We start from the raw sequence: 19,221 nt of genomic DNA, 5'->3' as shown, positions 1-19,221 counted from the left end.
CATGGATTTAAAGGGTTTTTTAAAAAGGATTAGCTATAATTATACTCATAAATTCGAAATGAATTTAATTTAGTGGTTTTAGCCAGATTTTCTCAAGTTCATAAAATAGAAAGATAAGGTTTCATACGGAAAGTTCAAAGTTAATTATATCATGTATAAAAGCAAATATCTTGATGACCCAACATGGCTCAAACTCCACATGTTTAATGATTCATGGTTTTGAGTCATATACTTTTAAAATTTCATACATTTTAATTAGTTTCCTAATCTTGCTCGAAAGGACTATAAGTTTTGCAATCAGGTATTCAGCTTCACCATGCATTCAGTTTCTAATTGTTAATTTTAAGCAAACTTTTATATGCTCTTGTTAATGTAAATCAATTGAAAGCATATTCTTTCCGTGCCTTACGTTGATTTTTTTTTTTTGGTTCCACCACAAGGCTAGTGGGATCTTGGTTCCCGGACCAGGGACTGAACCTGCACTCTCAGCAGTTAAAGCGCAGAGGCCTAACCACTGAACTGCCAGGGAATTCCCTAAACATATATTTATAAATCCCTTTCATTCAACACGAATGAAAAGTGGTGAGAATTGAGGTTTAAAGCATGTCTTCTGATTGCATAGTCAGATATGATAAAAATAAACAGAAATGAACCCACGTTTCTGCACCTCATCAGTTAGGTGGCACTTTTTTTTTTAGCTGAGGCAGTTTATTACCATTTGCTCAGTCTTTCAGGGGTCAAACACAATAAGCAGCAGTTAGTATTTATAAAGCAGCAGATCTGTGTTTTCCTAGTTAATAAAATTGGCCAAATTCCTTGAATTTACGTGTATTCACGTCTACATCCACATAACCAAAGCAGATACCATTTTGAGTTTATGAATTGCTCTAAAAAGCAGCATCTGAAAGTCTAGTCAACATGATATTTTCTATAAAATATGGCATTTTACTTTTCTATCTACAAAATTAATAAAATCTTAGAGCTTGAAGGATCCTTAGAGATCATCCAACTCCTGTGTTAGATGGGAAATGAGATTCAAAGAGTTGAAATGATTTGTACAAGTTTTGACAGCTAGTTAGTAACAAAACTAGACTAGAATCTTCACCTTCTGATTGTCAATTATATATTTTTCTCCATATGAAGGACCTGGAGATGTAGGTATTGTGTATCTATCATCAGTATTATATCAGTTAAAAAAATAACTTAAGACATTTTCAAATAAGGCTGGAAGAAATTCCTAAAAGATTTGTTATGTGAGGGATCTTTATGGAATGATATCTTATAGGATTTTTAACATTAGCTATGTCATTCTTCAGCTGTGGTATTCTGTGTTTAAAGGAATTGTTTAATTTTACTATTAAATCCCTAGGGAAAGGAAGATATAATAAATGCATGAACATTTTTTCCATGGGAACAAAGGAAAGTGTATTAAGCTATGGTATTTTTCCCCTAAATATGTAGGCAATTTAAAGAGATAAAAATTATTGGGAAAAAAAACTAAGGGATTTTATTTATATATATATGTGTGTGTGTGTGTGTGTGTGTGTGTGTGTGTATATGTGTATACACACACATACATGCACACACGCATATACTTTCTTGATCAAACTTTGGAGAAAAGGAAGTAACCCCAGTGATAATTTGTGTTATCTCTTACAAGTCCCTTTAACTGCATCTTCTGCATGGGCCTCAAGTGACGTGAAAGTCCACATCTCTGGTTAGCATAACTTCCCTGACACATTAAACATAAAAGACAGTCTCCAGGCATAAAGTTATAATTTATAGCTCTAAGGGAAGCTTGCAATCTGCTTTCTGAGAAGTAATTTGTTTACCCAGATTGCTTGCTTTTTTTTTTTTTTTTTTGCAAGAGCTTTATTGGGTTATAGCTGACACACAGTAAACTGCATGTATTTAAAGAGAACAGTTTAATAAATATTGGCTGGTGCACACCTGTGAAACCATTCCTGAAATCAAGATCGCATCCATCATCCCTGAAAGTACCCCTGTGCCCTTTCCCAAACCACCTCTCCATCCTCTCTCATCAGTCTCTGGGCAGACACTGGTCTACTTTCTGTCACTACAGAAGGTTTCCTAGACTGTTACATAAACAGATTCATACCACTTGCACCCTTGGCTGTTTTCACTCAGCCTGATCTCATGATTGCCATCCCCATTACTGTATCAGCGCCATCTCTGTTATGGTATCAGGAGGTCATTCCCTTTTATTGCTGAGTAGTATTCCAGTGTTTGAATTTTTCAGTTTCTTTATCCATTCATCTGTCATGGACATTTGAGTTGTTTTCAGTTTTTTAGCCATAATAAAATAAAGTGCCTATGCACATTCATGTGCAAGGCTCTGTATGAATGAATGTCCTTTCATTTCCCTTTGGTAAATGCCTGGGAGTAGAATGGCTGGATCTTCTGGTAGATGGGTGCAGAACTTTTCCACAGTAATTGTCCCATTTCACAGTTCTTTGAATCCTCATCAACACTTGGAAAGTCAGTCTTCAAGTTTTAGCCTTTCTAATAGATGTGGTATCGCTTTGTGGTTTTGATTTGCATTTCCCAAATGGTATTGGACATTACCTTTATGTGCTTTTTTGCCATCTGTGTATCTTCTTTGGTGAATGTATATTCTAATATTTTGCTGCTACTTTCTGAGTTACTTGTTTTTTGACTCTAGATTGGTTTATAATATTAAATTGGCCTCTAGAGTTGGACAGAAAGTCCCATCAGTGCAGCTTAGTTTTCTGCATACCTCAGTCATTTTCCCTTTTTCTGTGTGTGCAGTTATTTATATGATAGTTATATCAGTAAGTATGCACTTGCAGTATGATCACATTTTACTCAGCTTTTGACATACCTACTAAAGATTGCATTAATAAATGAGCTAAATATTAGTCACATTATATTGCCTAGAGTTATCAAGTTCATTAATTAATTTGATAGTTTATAAATACCTAGCAGACAGCAGAGATAAGGTCTCTGTTCTCAAATAAAGATACTAATAGTAAGAGTTAACTACATAAGCAATGGATATATAAGCAAGTGAATGCAATAAAAATGTTCTGGGTGTTGTGTTTTATTTATCCCCCATCTTCTACCTGAAAAGATGTTAAGTTGCATTCATTTGATCATCTTTTCACCCAATGTTTATATTTCTATAAGAAAAGATAATCTTTCAAATAAGGTTATGATATTAAAAACAAATGAGAAAACTGGGGGAGAGGACAATACTGCCTAAGAGTGAGATAAATACCTGCTGGAGCTGGACCACTCCCCTGCTTGGCCTCTAGCTTAGCTGTGGACACCAGTACGAGGTGGGATGCTTATCTCATCTGTCAGGCATGAGCCTGTCCTACCAAAAAAGAGAGCCCCTGGAGAGTTTTAAGTGGTGGAGTGACAGCATGAGCTTATATTTTAGAAAGATCCCTGAAAGTGCCAGATTGAAGATGGATTAAACAGTTGGAGAGAGGGCTAGAGGCAGTGGGTACAGCTAGACCACTGCCTAGTCCAGCCTCTAGATGCTGAGTGGCGAGAGTAGGGAGGAAGGAAGCGGTCATGTTGACAGAATGGGCTGAAGTCAGAGACCAACTGGGCTAGTAACCATTTGATCCAGCCGGTATCTATTGAACACCTTGTATTTGCCTGGCACCATGCTGTTCACTGTGGGGAGAAAAAGATTTTAAAAATAGATATGTTTCACACTCTCCTGGGACTTAGAGTCTTGTGGGGAGTGGATGTAAGCATCAGTCACGATGCTACAGGTGTCGTGACTGACCTCCCCGAAGGAGAGGACTGTTGATCATGAGAGCACAGAACGCAGAAACCTGGGTGAGGCTGGGATTAGGAGGGGCGTCTTGAGTGCTGCTTCAGTGAGATCCCAAGGATGACTGGGAACCTAGGCCCGGGAGAGTAAAGAGGGCAGAGGGCTCCCCGTACGGAGGGAGCATCATTCTCACAGAGGCTGGCTGGACCCCAAACAGACTGAAGGCCGCAGGGCCTGGGAGCCATCAGCAAGGGGAGGAGATGTGGTAGATGGGGACGAAAGTGGTCAGTGAGGACCAGGACATGGACGGGTGGAAGGTTCCTTTTCCTGAGAGCAGTCAGGAGGCTTCTCAAACTGAGAAGTCAGCTTGGTCGGGTTGTCAGTGTGGTCGGTTTCCCTCCCGCTCCCCTGCCTTCTCTGACTACGTGTTGGAGTAGTTAACTGGGGCTCCCTCTTCTGGCAGGTTGTAGGATTCTGCACTCGGAGGGAGAAAAGCAGCTCAAGATGATTGCTATTCCACGATTTATTTTATTGAAGAGTTGATCTAGTGTTTCAAGTGTACAGCAAAGGGATTGAGTTATACATGTTTTTTTTCTTTTTCAGATGATTGTCCATTATAGATTATTACAAGATATATACTGAATATAGTTCCCTATGCTATACAGTAGGACCCTGTTGTTTATCTGTTTTATGCATAGTAGTTTGTATCTGCTAATTCCAAACTCCTAATTTATCTCCCCCTCTGCCCCCTTTCCTCTCTGGTAGCCATAAGTTTGCTATGTCTATGAGTCTGTTTCTGCTTTGTGAATAAATTCATTCCCACAATTTACTAACTTATTAAAACACATGCACGCAACCCTTTTGCACAAGGCAATATGCATGTCCTGGGAGAACACAGGTGAGACATAATCCCATGGAAACCTCTGTTTTATGCGATTTCAGATTCATTGTTTGTTCCTAGAGCTTGTTCTGCCTGGGATGATTCTGCATGGAGAGACAGGAGGTCAGACTTAGAAGCTTGTCCACTCCCCAGACTTCTTTACCCTTTGTGTCAGTCCTGTGTGTCGCCTCTTTGAGAAGTGTTTCAAGTGATGGTCCATATTAAGGAAAGCAATGGTCCATATTATAGAAAAACCAGGACTTCCCTGGTAGTCCAGTGGTTGAGAATCCTACCAGTGCAGGAGAAACAGGTTCTACCCCTGATCTGAGAAGAGTCCACATGCCTCGGGGCAGCTAACCCTGGGTCCTGCAGCTACTGAGCCTGTGCTGTCAAGCCTGAGTGCCTAGGGCCTGCGCTCCACAACAGGAGAAGCCTCGGTAATGAGAAGCCCGAACACCGCACCTAGAGAGTAGCCCCCTGCTCGCCACAAATAGAGAGAGCCCTTGCACAGCAACGAAGACCCAGCACAGCCAGAATTAATTAAAAGAAAAGCCAATATGTGCTAATTGCTGTATTGGCTACCTGGCTTTAACAGGCTATTATCAAAGTTTTCTATTTCAATTTTCTGAATCATCTGGCCAGTGTTTAAAAGAACCTAGAAATGTTTGCCTGTATGACTGATAATACATTTTCTCAGAATGGAAGAATCCAAGGACCAAAACATGGTAACCTTTTAATGAAATGATTCTTATTGTTAATAGTCATTATTAAAGTAATTCTGCTGTAACATTTGTATTATCCAGTCTGATATATTAAGAGTAGCATTTAATTCAATTTAATACCTTTTAGAGAGGTAACTGTAATACATTAGAATAGAAAATATCTCTGAACAGCATTTCTCATTAGCAGCAGACACTAAGTTAATGTAGTTAGTAGCTAATGAGTTTGTGCTCATTTTGAGTTGGGCTCTAAAGTTGCCATGGTGACAGATCAGCCAGAAGCCATCAACAGAACAAATAGAAGGCCACTGCTCTGTACCCCCACCGGGACTGCGACAAACAAGGCAGATGGACCCTCCTTGCTCTCGCTGTCTTCAGCTTGCATCTCATTGTTCTCAGGGAACTTCTCTCTGCAATGTTTGTTGCTGTGTAGATTGCAGAAGTGATTGTAATAATGAAAATATTCCTTGAAATCTCTGATTGTTTCAGCACAGGAGAATAGTTCTCTTTCATAGTCCGATTTGCAAACAGTTAACATACGTATTTCACTAAATTTAAAATTTTAAGAAACTCTGAATCTTTGAGTATATATTCCGAAATGGCTGAAATTAATGCAAAGCTTTAAAATATTTTTCCGTTTCTTGTCATTGTGTGGTGTCTGTGCATAAGAGAAATTCTTTGCTTTATCATACAAAAACTTATCTCTCTTAAGTACTAAGATACCGTCAATTATAGGTAGAACATAATGGAAATTCCCTGGTGGTCCAGTGATTAGGACTCCAAGCCTTCACCACCTAGGATGCAGGTTCAGTCCCTCACCAGAGAACTAAGATCCCACAAGTTAAGCAGCATGGCCGGGGCAGGGGTGGCGGGGGGGAGGGAAAAAAAAAAATATATATATATATATAGGGCATGTGGAGTGGAGTCACTTAGTCGTGTCCCACGCTTTGCGATCCCATGGACTGTAGCCTACCAGGCTCCTCCGTCCATGGGATTTTCCAGGCAGTAGTACTGGAGTGGGCTGCCACCATGGATTTAATAATGTCTTATTGATGGTTGGCAGGTGAATGAGGAAACTATATTAAGTTTATACACCAATTGTAAGATGCATCCAAATTTCAGAAGCAAGACGTGTTGAAATGTGTAGGTTAAAAGGTCCCTCTAGTTAACATTTACCTATGAAAGCTTACTTTTAAAATATACCTCTCTAATCCATTGCCTGACTGCTTGTCAGTTTACTGTAGACTAATGAAGGTAGCCTGTGAGACTTTAATCCAGGGGTATGTAGGTAAGTCCTGTTATAGGAAATCCTGTTAGAAGGGAACATTTGTTGAATATCTAGCTCATAGCATATACTGTGATGCTGTCTAGGTGAGTGAAAGATTTAAATGTACTGCTTGCTGGGGGGGAAAAAAAAATGAGCTCTTCACCAGAGCTGAATTGAAGGGTATAGAAACCACTCTAGCTATATTAAGCAGAAATGAGTTTAGGTGCAAAAAATTGGGTGCTTATACAGTCGTTGGAGGGATGGCGTGCCCTGGGCTGGGAGGCAGATATGACTCCCCAGAGGGCCCTCCAGAGGAGCTGCTCCCAGGGGAAAAGGCAGAATGCCCTGCAGGCCCCGCTGACTTCAAGAGCACTATGTCACTGCCGCAGCCCAGCTTTCAGGAAGCTGCCACCAAGACAGTGACTGGGAACCGGGAACCCGTGCAAAAGCCTCCACCATCTCCAGGGCAGTGCTCACACTTGGAGCTGGAGCAATGGACAGAGGGCACTCAGGTCACTGCTGGATCCTTGAAGCTGTGAACCGGCCCCTGCTGGCCTGTGGCTGGTGTGCTGGTCAGGGAGGGGGGCGCCTTTGATTGCTGCTTTTGTAAGGGTTTTAAAATGCCAGGATGGATGTTCATTAGCTCCTTATTCAAGCTCCTGCTCGCTCACAGTGTGTTCTTAGTTGAGCCAGTCTCTCCTCTGCTGTAAAATCCCCTTGCAGTGGCCCCGATGTGACGACCTGGAATCGAGTCTGCTTTACCATCTTCAGCAAGTGTCATTGAACTTTTTCTGTAACATAACATACTCATAGAGCACTTGCTCTGTGTCCGACACTGTTCTAAAGGGCTCTTCACACATGTTAATATTCACTGCTCAAAGAACGTCTCAGTAAGGTGTTGATTGTTACCCTCACTTCATCCTCCACCTTCCTGCATTTTACAGACAGCACCGCTGAGGGGCAGAGAGTTAAATAACTTACCCAGCTTCACCAGCCACTCAGTGGCAGAGCTGAGATTCAAACAGATGGGTCTGCGCTCATAGCCATGACACCACATCTGAAGAGGAGCCACACATGGGAGGGATAAACTCCAAGGCGTGCGTGGCCGGGACCTCCTGGGGGAGGTGACGCATGCGGCCGTGAGAGGGAGAGAAGAACCTTTGATGGACTCAGTGACGTTTTCTTCCTTCTTAAGCTGGAGATTGGGTCCATGGAGGTTTGTTGACCATTTGGTCTCTATGCCTTTTTGTACTTCTTAATTATTTCCAAATAATTTCTCTTCTTTTTTTTAAACAAAAGAATGTCTTTAGTATGACTTGGGTAATAAGATGGAAACGCCTCAATGCGCCAGGCACCCCACCCTCCTCTGCTAAGTGTCTGATGAGCATCATAAGGTAGATCCTAGCAGGAACCCCCCCCCCCAGGTGTGTAGAATGGGACGCAGAGGTGTTGTCGGGCACAACTCCTGGCTGTGAGCCTGTACAGTCGGTTCTTGATCAAGGTCGCCTGCTTGTGGAGTTTAAACAACCAGTTGCAGTCACAGCATCCTGGACTCTCCTTGAGTTTGTAATCAAAGGAGCCTGTCCTCAGAGAACTTCTGCCCAAAACTGGAGGCTCCAAGCTTGTCCGTGCCCTGCAGCCTGGACAGGAACACCACGGGGTTGCCCTCCACTAGGCTGCCCCAGAGTGCTCTTCCAGCCAGTGGCCAAGTGATGGGGTCCAGAATGTACAAAGACTCCACCTGCCTCTCCAGCCTGGCTTCCAGGAGCCCTCCCCTGGGCGCTGAACTCCAGCCTCACGAGCCTTGTCTCAGGCCTTCAAGGCACAGACGCCTTTTCCCATTTCAAGATCTTCCCATGCTCAGTCCAGGCTGGTTGGGAGTGAGCTTGCAGACACACTCCCCTGGCCCAGCTTAGCAGTCACTTCCTCAGCAGAGATTTCTCTGAGTCCCTAATCCAAGTGAGGTTCTTTTGTCCCTCATGTTTAAGTTAGTATCTTACAGGAACCATATCTATTTATTTTCCTCAATACACTCAATGCCTGACACAAAATAGGCACTCATTAAATATTTCCCAAATAAGGAAATTCAGAGAGGGTAAAGGAGAATACTGACACCTGTGGGGGTGAAATTTTTAGCAGACAACAGGAGAAAAGTCAGCTTTAGCCCTGTTGACCCTGCTCAGCTTTCCCTGTTTTTCACAGCCCTTAGCACCTTCTGGTGACCACTTACCTTAATAGGCATCTTGTTCATCAGTTGTCTCCCCCTGCTAAGATGTGAGCAAAGGGCCTGGGGGAGGCGGGAGTCTGCCTTTGGAAGAAGTCCAGTGGGAGTCTGTCTACTGGAGGGTTCAGAGCTAGGCTCTGGAAAGCCTTTGTGTGTGTAAATGCATGAGTAGCTTTGGTCTCAGTACCTGGAGTCCCAGTCAGAGGCTGAGAGAAGGGCTGGGTATCAGGGTTTGGAAGAGGCCGGGAAAGCTTAAAACAGGGTTAGGGGGCTTTGGGCAGACTATGGTAGATTACAAGAGGAACATTAGCAGCAGGAGGAGCTTGGCTTTGAATCACTTAAGTGGGAACAGAACCCGTCAGCTTTCTGAGCCTGTAACTTTAGGCAGTCTGGAAACCAGACCGGAGTTTGGGATGATTCAGAGGTGTAGATAGCATAGTGAAAGGAAGCCCAGGGGGCGTTGGGAGGTCCAGATGGCAGTACTGGGGGCTCAGGCCATGGAAAAACGACTAGAGAAGCAGAAGATGGACTGGGGAGTCCAGAGTGGAATAAAAGTTAAGCAGGCTGGGTCAGCCTTCTGTCTTGGTCTCTAGAGGTGGCAGAGTGTAGTGCCGAAGTCCCCCAGGGCACTCAAGGGACAGTCTGAACTTCCTGCCCGTACAGTGGCCGGTTGTTTTGGAAAAGCAGTAGTAGGAATTTGTAAACTATTTGGACTCTGGTGTGACAGTATCCTCTGAAATTTTTACCCGAAAGCAGAAAACTGTTTCTTGGAAAGAAAAATTGTTGAAGGACTTGCTCTCTTATATAAGGATTTAACATCCTGCTTTTTCACCAGCAGGTGTCACCCTCATGTAAAAGAAAAAAAGCAAAGATTTGTTAAAGGAAACAAAACATCAAGCTTGCTTGCTGGAAGTTCTTTATTTGCTTTATAGTTATTCACTGGCTGCTGCTCTGATTTTTCTTCCTAAATAAAACAAATCATTTGTTCCCAATCCATATAAATCAAGCTAAAATTCCCCTTGCCTTAAAGCATTCTGATGGTTTAGTCACTAAGTCATGTCTGAGTCTTGCGACCCCATGGAGGGTAGCCTGCCAGGCTCCTCTGTCCATGGGATTCTCCAGGCAAGAATACTGGAGTGGGTTGCCATTTCCTTCTCCAGGGGATCTTCCCAACCTGGGAATCAAACCTGGGTCTCTTGCATTGTAGGCAGATTCTTTACCAACTGAGCTACGAGGGAAGCCCTAAGGCATTCTACTGTGAAGATAGTGATGTGTAGGGTGGACTGGCCTGTGAGACCCTTAGATCCGGGCCCGTTTGAGAAGAGGAACATCAGGATTGTTTCAACACCCTAGCCGTGTATCTTTGGGGAATGATAGAGAAATTTGGCTCTGAAGAGCATGTGTGGATAGTCAAAACCTGACCATTTGATTTCTCTCTATTATAAGAACATTCCCAGATTTTTAGATTCTCAATCAATTGAGATTGTTAGTTGCCTGATAGTTTCAAAGATCTGAAAAATCTCTGGGTAAATTGTGAGTACCACACTTGTTCTGTACTCTGGGCCCTTGTTCTCACTTGTTACTCTGCAAACATCTAGTGATGTTTTTCTTTTGGTGAGACACAGTGCTAGCACTTCCGCTAGTACAGACTTATAAGGGAAAACCTCTCACCTAAAAAGCTTGTGATCCATCTGCCACAGTCGATGATCCTTCATGGAAACGGTTATTTACATTTAACGTATTTCTGAGAAGCCAACTCAGATTTTATCTCCTTCAAGAAGGCAGTGCTATTTCTAGACTGGCATTATTTGATAGACATAAAATTCAGGTGACCCACGTGAGCCACATAAGGAATTTAATTAATTCTAGTAGCAACATCTTAAGATTAAAAACAAACAGGTGAGATCAGTTAATATGTTTTAATTCAATATATTCCAAAAATTTTATCATTTCAATGCAAGATCGCGATAAAAATCAATGAGATTTTTGTGCACTGACTCTTTGAAATGCATGTGAAATGTACCGACAGTACGTTTCGGCTCACACATCGAGTGCTCAGTAGCCTCATGTGGTTAGTGGCTGCCATATTAATATGGGCAGTGCAGACTTGGGCCTCCCAGGCTCTGTGTGGGCAAGGGGAGGACGGGGTGATTCCTAGGCTCCTGTTGCTTCCGAGTCCTTGCCAGTTGTTTCCTCCAGGTTTTGAGTTCAGGTAGGTTTCCTTTGTTTCCGGCCTTTGAACAGACTGGATGGATGGCAGGTGGAAGGAAGCACCTTGACTTTGATAGTAGCCGGCCAGCCAGTGTCTGTTAGGACAAAAGAGAAATGGGGTCTTGGAACAAGAGCAGGTAGAACTCTCTTTTTTGTTTTTTGTCTTTTTAACTATAAGACTGTATTTTTTTTCTTTTTTTTTTGAGCAGTTTCAGGTTTACAGAAAGACTGAGCAGAAAATAGAGTTCCCACATATTGCATCTCTCCACCCCCAACCCACCCTCCATTTCCCCTATTATTAATGTCTTTCCTTGTTGTGGCGCCTTTGTTACAGCTGTTGAACCAGTATTGATACATTGTCATTAGCTAAAGTCCAGTAGTTTTCCTGTGAGTTCACGCTCTGTGTTGTATAGTTTGATGGGTTTTGACAAATGCCTAACGTTGCATGTACACTGTTACAGAATCCCACTATTACCCACTGTGCACCCACTTCCATCACGCCGCGTGCCCACTCTTACAGGACCACCGTGTCACTCCCCACCCCTAAATGACTCCCGCACTCGGCCTGCGCACCCCTCCTTCCCTCCCTCCCCCCAACCCCAAGCCCCTCTCAACCACTGAAGAAGGCCTGATGGTCTCTGAAGTACTGCCTTTTCCCAGAATGTTATATGGTAGGAATTGGAGCATGTGGCCTTTCCAGACTGGCTTCTTTCACCTAATAATATGCATTTAATGTTCCTCCATTTCTTTTTCCATGGATTGAGAGCTCAGTTCTTTTTAACACTAACAGTCCATTGTATGGATATACCACAGTCTGTTTTATCTGCTTGCCTATAGAAGAATATATTGGTTGCTTCCAGTTTGGGGCCATTATGAATAAAACTTCTATAAACATTCCTGTAGAGGTTTTTGTGTGTGGACATAAGCTTTTCATTCATTTAGGTAAATACTTAGGTAATGCTGCCACCTTAATTAGCTAAAAGAATGTCAGGAAAAAATGTATTTCTTTAAAAATAAATATATAATGGATGTTCATCTAAGCAATATACCATGCTGAATGCTGTGGCAAATACAGGGAACTGTGAATATTCCAGAAGCACCTAGATTGCCCTGGGTGAGTCAGGGAAGGTTCTCAAGGGAAGTAACATTTAATCTGATATTTAAAGAATGACTAGGAATTACCAAGTTTTGTTGAATCTGAGATATATGATCAACTGCTTAATGCATTATTTTTGTCGATCAGACGGTAAAGAATCTGCCTGCAAAGCAAGAGATGCAGGTTCTATCCCTGGGTCAGGAAGAACCCCTAAAACACTGCTGAGGTGAGAAAGTTGATGAGTGTTTGGGACATGCTGACTTTGAAGTGCCCATTAAGACATCAATGTCCATATCAATGTTGATACCCAGTAGCCCTCCAGGGCTTAGACCATCACCACAGGATTGATGAATGAAGCAGGAGAAGACAAATGACCCAGGATGAGAGTCTGCAGCGGAACTTTAGAGAGGGAGGAAGCAGCCTGTCCCTGGGAGCAGGAATGAGTGGCTGCAAAGGTCAGAGGAACTCTGAGAACGGACTCCCAGTGTCGTGAAGGCTGAAGAAGAGAGGCTTGGGGGTCAGAGTGGTCACCGCCGATACAGACAACCTAGCTCGGGGGGCGTAGGGTTTCAGCATCAAGGAGGAAGAGGGGGGTGAGAGGAGCTGGGTAAGGGCCCAGGGCAGGTGAGGAAGCAGCACTTTAGGAAGTGTGCCGGGGGAGAGGGGACTGGGAGAGGGGACCGGTCGGAGGTGGCTGGGGGAGGGTGTGGGGTTGAGGCGAGCAGGAGTGCCGCTGTCGGCCTGTTCACGTGCCGACCAGGAGGAGCTGGTGGTGGGGTGGTCGCATCCCTGGGCAGGTTACTAGCTGGAAATGTGCTCTCCTCTACTCCACACGTGAACACGGGGGCCGGATTTCTCTTCTCCTGTGGACTCAGCAATGTCCATCTACTAATCTCTGGAAGAAAAAAAAATGTGTGTGTGTGTGTGTGTGTTAGTTGCTCAGTTGTGTCCAATTCTTTGCGACCCCATGGATTGTAGCCTGCCAGGCTCCTCTGTCCAAGGAATTCTCCAGACAAGAATACCGGAGAGGGTTGCCATTCCCTTCTCCAGGGGATCTTCCCGACCCAGGGAATGAACCTGGCTCTCCAGCATTGCAGGCAGATTCTTTACTGTCTGGCTGGAAGAAAAAATATAAATATTTGTAAAACAAAGAATTACTGGAAGACCCAGCCTTCATCTTCGGGCCTGTCTGCTCTGGAGAGTGTCATGGGTTGAAGACACAGAGTCCCTGAGATGGGCCCAGAGCTGTAGGGGGAGTCATCTGTGTGTCCTGACGCACAGACTGTGAGGGGCCCCAGTATCTCATGTGCCACTGAGAAAGGGACATGCCATCGATGGTGAGACACGTGCCGGTGAAGTGACTTTAACATGTGAAGAAATGTGAGTCTTGCGATCGGGGAAGTACAGTACCAGCCTGGGGAAGTGTGGGGCAGACGCCAGTGTGATGTGTACACCTGCAGCTCTGGCCTGCTGGCCTTTATTTCTCTGGAGCGTAAGGTCAGGTTTATCTTCTGGGGTCGGGAGATAAAGGCATTATTGCCCAAGAGTGGAAGGTTGTTCAGTGAGTCATTGACAGCAGTAGCAGAGCCAGGCAGACCCAGGAAACCGTGGGCTGGTCAGGAAGCACTGAGGCTGCCCTGAGGCCAGGGCCCAGGAGTTCTCGGTGATTTCAGACTGCACGGCAGTCCAAGCCAGGGAGGAGCGAGTGGACAGCGGCTTCATCCAGAGTTGAGGGGCTGCGGTGCAGCGCGACGGAAAAACTGTGGGCAGAGGCCTCTCGGATACTGTGTACAGTGGGGTCACGGGATGGACGGTGGAGCTCACTGGGGAGACGAGAAGTGCAGGCTGATGGCAAGGGATAATAGTGGTTTTTATAATGTTACATATATATAATTTTCTTCAGAATTAAAACAAGTGTATATAAAAATTAATGGACGTCTGATGATCTCTTAATTTTGAGAAATACTGACCGAGGGCAGTGATTCTCAAAGTGTGGACCCAGGGCCCAGGGCACCAGCCTCTCCTGGGAACTTACCAGAAATGCAGACTGGCAGCCTCCTCTCCCTCCCAACCAAGTGAATTCCCGGTTGAGGCCCAGGAGTCGGGCCTTTAACCTGACTCCCGCTCATGCTGGAGACCTGCGGCTCTGACCCAGCCTGATGGCTTGCCTTTCTGGTGAGGAAACTGGCCAAGGGCTACAGGTTCATTTATAGGAAAAGTGGGTCTGAAGCCTGGAACTCTGGACTTTGGTGCAGTTCACTTCCAAAGCTCTACATTGTCATTCCTAGGTTTTGTGTTCTGTTTTCTTTGGGTTGGGTTGAAGGCGGTGATAATGCTAAGGAGTCAGGGTCTTTTCCTTCTGTTCCTTCTAGTGCCAGAACCTACCAAGACCTGTTCAAGCCAGCCCCAACCTGCCGGCACCAGTACCAGTACTTCCACCAGCACCCTCTCCAGCGGCAGCAATGGCAAACGTGCATCTGCCGGCGGCCAGCAGCCAGCTGCAGCCCGTTACCTGCCTCGCGAGGTGCCTCCACGCTTCCGCCAGCAAGAGCAGAAGCAGCTGTTAAAGAGGGGCCAGCCACTGCCCGCGGGGGCCCTGAGCGGCGTGAGTCCCACCCAGGGCGCGGGGCCTGCAGGGCTGAGCCCGCCCCCGCTGCCTGGAGCCGGAGCACAGCCGCACCCCAGTAAACCCCAACCAGGTAAACCACCCAGAACCAGAGTGCTCTTTCTACCTGAGAACTGGTTTGCTATTTTCACCTTGGCTGCTCAGTAATGAACATAGACATATTTACTGTACACTTAGCAAAGCGAGCTCGATGATACATTCGCTTCAATTCGATGTTAAGGTTTACTTCTATTTCCCCTTCTTATTTATTTTGTTTCTCATGTATTTGCAGATGGCATTAGCTACTTCCCTTGTGGCTCAGCTGCTAAAGAATCTGCCTACAATTCAGGAGACCTGGGTTCCATCCCTGGGTTGGGAAGATCCCCCTGGAGAAGGGAAAGGCCACCCACTCCAGTATTCTGGCCTGGAGAATTCCATGGACTGTATAGTCCATGCGGTCACAAAGAGTTGGACAGGACTGAGCGACTTTCACTTTCTTTCACTTTACTTCAGCTAAGTCTGTTGCTCACCAGAAACTAAAGGTCTTTGTCAATCCATATAAATCCGTCACGGCAGGTGCTTTAGAGCCCTGTAGTGAAAACTGATAGTGAAACCCTTTTCTCCCAGGTAATTAAGACATCTCATACTGCACGCATGCTTTCTGTGCAGGGAGGTAATAGCATTTTATGGGGAGTGGCTGTTTCTAACTGATGTATTTGAGTACCCCGAGGCAGCGCTGCCCGCTGCACCCCTACAGGGTCTAGGGCTCTGCGCTGCCCGTTGGCGTCCTAGCCTGCAGTTTAACACCAGCTCTCCCTGGGCTCGCAGGAGAACTTGCCTCTTGCTCATTTGCTTTCCAGCCTCAGAATGTCAGCATCTCTCCTCTCCTCTCTTCTGTTCCCCTCTGCTTGATCTCATGGATTAGCACTGTAAAAAAATTTTCTTTACTGGAGTTTTAGGGAAATTTTTGGAAGAGAGCAAAGTCCATGTGTTCAACGGCCATGATTCTCCGTTATTTTCTTAAATTTTTCTGTTTCAAGTAATTCAACAATTGGCACTGGTTCTAGCCTGGTAGTGAAATTCAGATCTGTAATTAGAGAGGCAAAGAGGCTTCTTGTATTAGATTAGAATTTAAAAGAAACATGTCACAATTTTTTTCCCCTTCATGTGCTGCCTTTTAATATTGGGAATAATTCCAATGTGACATTGAAGTATTTATTTGCAGCACCATTTCTAAAAACCATGACTTTATGGTTTTATTTGGAAAAAATATTTTTAGACAACTTCGCCATGTCTCTTCAAATAGTGTTGACTTTCATCTGCTAAATTCCTAGTAGAGAGAATGTAGGTCAATGATTGTCAGCAGAAAGCTAGTAAGAGAAGAAATGATCAAATGTATTCGTTGAATAGAATCCCATCTGCTTAACTGCCAGCAGTTTAATAGTCAAGTATACGGTTACTCTCCACACTGAAATATGCTCTTCTAACCAGTCTTAACAGAGATTGTATAGTCAGACTTGTATAGCTTAGTGTTTTGATTTAAGAAGCTTATATTGAAAAACTGAGGTATTTGATTCATACTCAGCACAGGGCCTGCATATAGTAAGTGCTCGGTAAATTCAGATGCTAGCTGTGAATGTGGAACTTGTGAGACTTTTGAAACATGCTGCAAATATATTTGTACCTTTGAAACACTATTACAGAGCAGCAACTAAAAAAAAACTCACAAAATCTTAATAAACTTTTCTTTCTCATGGTGCAAGTTACTTAATAAATTCATTCATATCCAATTGAAATTCTATTAGTGGGTTCCACATTTTCTTGCCACATTGAAACTTTTTAAATACTGTTGAAGTAAAAGCTCTTACAACTTTTTTTTAAAGTAATACATAGATTTTTATGTGTTTATTTGTGTTAGGGTTTTCACTCCTGTAGCCTCTCCACATTAACATGAAAAGCGTGGTTTGATTCATGATTGCATTCTTCTAAGACTAAATTTAAAAGTATGAGTGCTGGGTCAACAGAACTGAGATTGAATTACCCAAGCAGGGGGTTAGGAAGTGACTGATCCTTAAGAATTTAACAGCAGACCATTTCTAATGATAAGAAAAGCAAAGTTAGGAGTTATTTCAGCCCAGCACATTAACTTTCTGTGTTTTTCCCCAAGAATATGAGTATATGATAATATATACTGACTACCAGCCTAACGCTCAGAAGTTATTCTTTGCCCTAAGTGGCATGATCTGCAGAGGTGATGGAAACACACCCAAATCGACTGTTGCCTCTGCAGCCGGTCCAAGTGGCCAGCGGCATTGTTGACTTGGCATGACCAACGTGGGTGAAGGTAATGATAAAAAAACCACCTGTGTTTGAGAACAGGCTGAACTTTCACTGGCTCGCAGGTCACCAGAGGGCAGCAATCGAAAGCTCCCTCCAGGGATGTCCCTGGCAGTCCAGTGGTTAGGACTTCACCTTCCGGTGCAGGGAGTGTGGATTCAACCCTTGCTCGAGGACCTAAGGTCCCACATGCCTCATAGCCCCAAAAACCGAAATATAAAACAGAAGCAACGGTGTAATAAATTTAGTAAAGACTTTAAAAATGGTCCACTTCCCAAAAAAAAGTGTGTTTTTTTTTAAATAAAAAGAATAAATTTGCTCTCCATTTTTTTTTTTTTTTTAAACCAGATTTCCGGTTCTACCGGCCCCTCTTTGTGTTAGCTCCGTGCCATCTCCATGTCAGCCCAGGGCATTGTTGGAGAGACGCCACTGGAGTTTTGTAGCTTTTGTAGCGTTATTTACGCCAGCACTATCATGTGTTCTCAGGGAACCAAGACTTCCTTTCTAGCATGCACGGCTGACTCCTGGCGCCACTTTACTTATGAGGTTTGGTAATGCTAATGCGGAAGGGAAGCCCTTCAACAAGTTTAAGCACAGATTCTTTACATTGGGCTTCCAATTCAAAAAAGACGTTTTCAGGTGGACAGTTCCTGTTAATTGCTGATGTTCTGGCTCCACATTTAGATTAACTCCTAAGGGGTCACATCCCTTGTGGAAAAACATGGCTCTCAAACAGGCATGCCCAGAGTAGCCAGGGAAAAAGAGGCCTTGAGACATCTGTGTGGACTGGAAAGGAACTGAGGGGAGCCCTGCAAAGAAGCCTTGTGAGGAAGAGGGCCTGGGAGCATTTCAGTTACACAGATTCTGGTCTGACACCCCAGGAGGCCTCAGGGACTGGGGCAGCTCCAGAAGGTAGAGACCCAATTAGGCAGCACACATACTGGGGGGCAGGGTTCAGCCCGCCCCCCATCATTGGGGCATCCAGAGAGACTTAGTCACCCCTCACGGTGGGTGGAGGGGCTCCTGTGAGACAGACAGGCCAGCCTAGCCCTGGATCCAGGTGCTCTCTTTAAATAACAAGTTTGTCCTGAAATAAAACATTGGCCTTCTAATAAAATAATGCAAACGGAAATCGATTTTAAGTTCCTGTATTGATTCTGGAGGGGAGCTCCCATCCAGCCAATTGGCAACAAATGTTACCTGATAAGGTGTGAGTAGTATATAAATGCACTGATTCACCATATGAAGCTTCTGGAAAAATGTGAATTTTCTATTCAGACTGTGTTTTTGCCTATCTGCAGTGTAACTCCAGCTTGAAACACTTGTGAGCTTTTTTATCTTTTTAAAAACCTCTTTTCTGGCTGTGCTAAAGGCAGTCTATTGTTTTGGTGGCTGCTTTGTACATTTATAAACAGAGGCTTTGATTAATATGCGGTGGTGTTCGCTACTTAGATCTTTTGTAGATAGAAGCAGGAAAGTAATTAAGAAGTTGGACACGTGCCAATTTACATATGGGGCTCATTTAGAAAATTATAGCTAGTGTTGGTATGCCAGACGTTCCGGGGGAAGAGCTGGAGAGAGGAGGAACCGAAAACAAAGGAATCGGAAAGGGCAGCGGTTTGTCTGCGTGCAGCCAATCGGCAGCGCGCCCTTTCGCTTTTGGCTGACTTTCAAAAACAGACGGAAAGTGGCGCCCGTGCTGCCGCAACCGGGTCCTGCAGTGAAAACGGTGTGACCATAGAAAGAATGTTGAGAGGCAGGAAGATCGGTTTAGTGTCAGCTGCAATTAGATAATCAAAGCTTTCAAATCCTCTTGGGGTGGGAAGGGCACCGCCAGTCCTGCTTGCGGGCGCCTGCAGGTCGCTGGGCGCAGCCGGGGGAGCCTCCCGGCAGCGACAGCGGGTGTCCCGGCGGAGCGGGGAGCCCGCGCCGCCCTAGATGCGGGCGCCCGGGTGGCGGGCGCTTAAGGTAGCGTCTCTCAAGGGGTGGGCGGCCCCTCTCGCAGGTACTTGTGCCCCCGCGGCCCGCGGAGCCGCAAAAGAGAGCCGCCACCGAGCCCACAGCTGCTGCGCCTCCCAGATCGGGGAGTTTCCCTCCCCTGCGGGGGCTTCTC

General features: G+C 44.7%; 1 protein-coding gene across 6 annotated transcripts in view; it reads left to right on the top strand.

Annotated features, from left to right (window-relative positions):
* The window catches only part of TNRC6C (trinucleotide repeat containing adaptor 6C), a 114,497-nt gene that overhangs the window by 47,444 nt on the left and 47,832 nt on the right, over positions 1 to 19,221 (top strand). For all 6 annotated transcript variants that reach the window (XM_043905395.1, XM_043905393.1, XM_043905391.1 and 3 more), the window contains exon 4: positions 14,539 to 14,865. In XM_043905395.1, the coding sequence (XP_043761330.1) occupies positions 14,539 to 14,865 (327 nt within the window). The remainder of the gene's footprint in view (positions 1 to 14,538; positions 14,866 to 19,221) is intronic.

Source organism: Cervus elaphus, chromosome 5 (genome assembly GCF_910594005.1).
Source record: "Cervus elaphus chromosome 5, mCerEla1.1, whole genome shotgun sequence".
NCBI lineage: Eukaryota > Metazoa > Chordata > Mammalia > Artiodactyla > Cervidae > Cervus > Cervus elaphus.
This window is presented reverse-complemented; position numbering and strand designations above follow the sequence as displayed.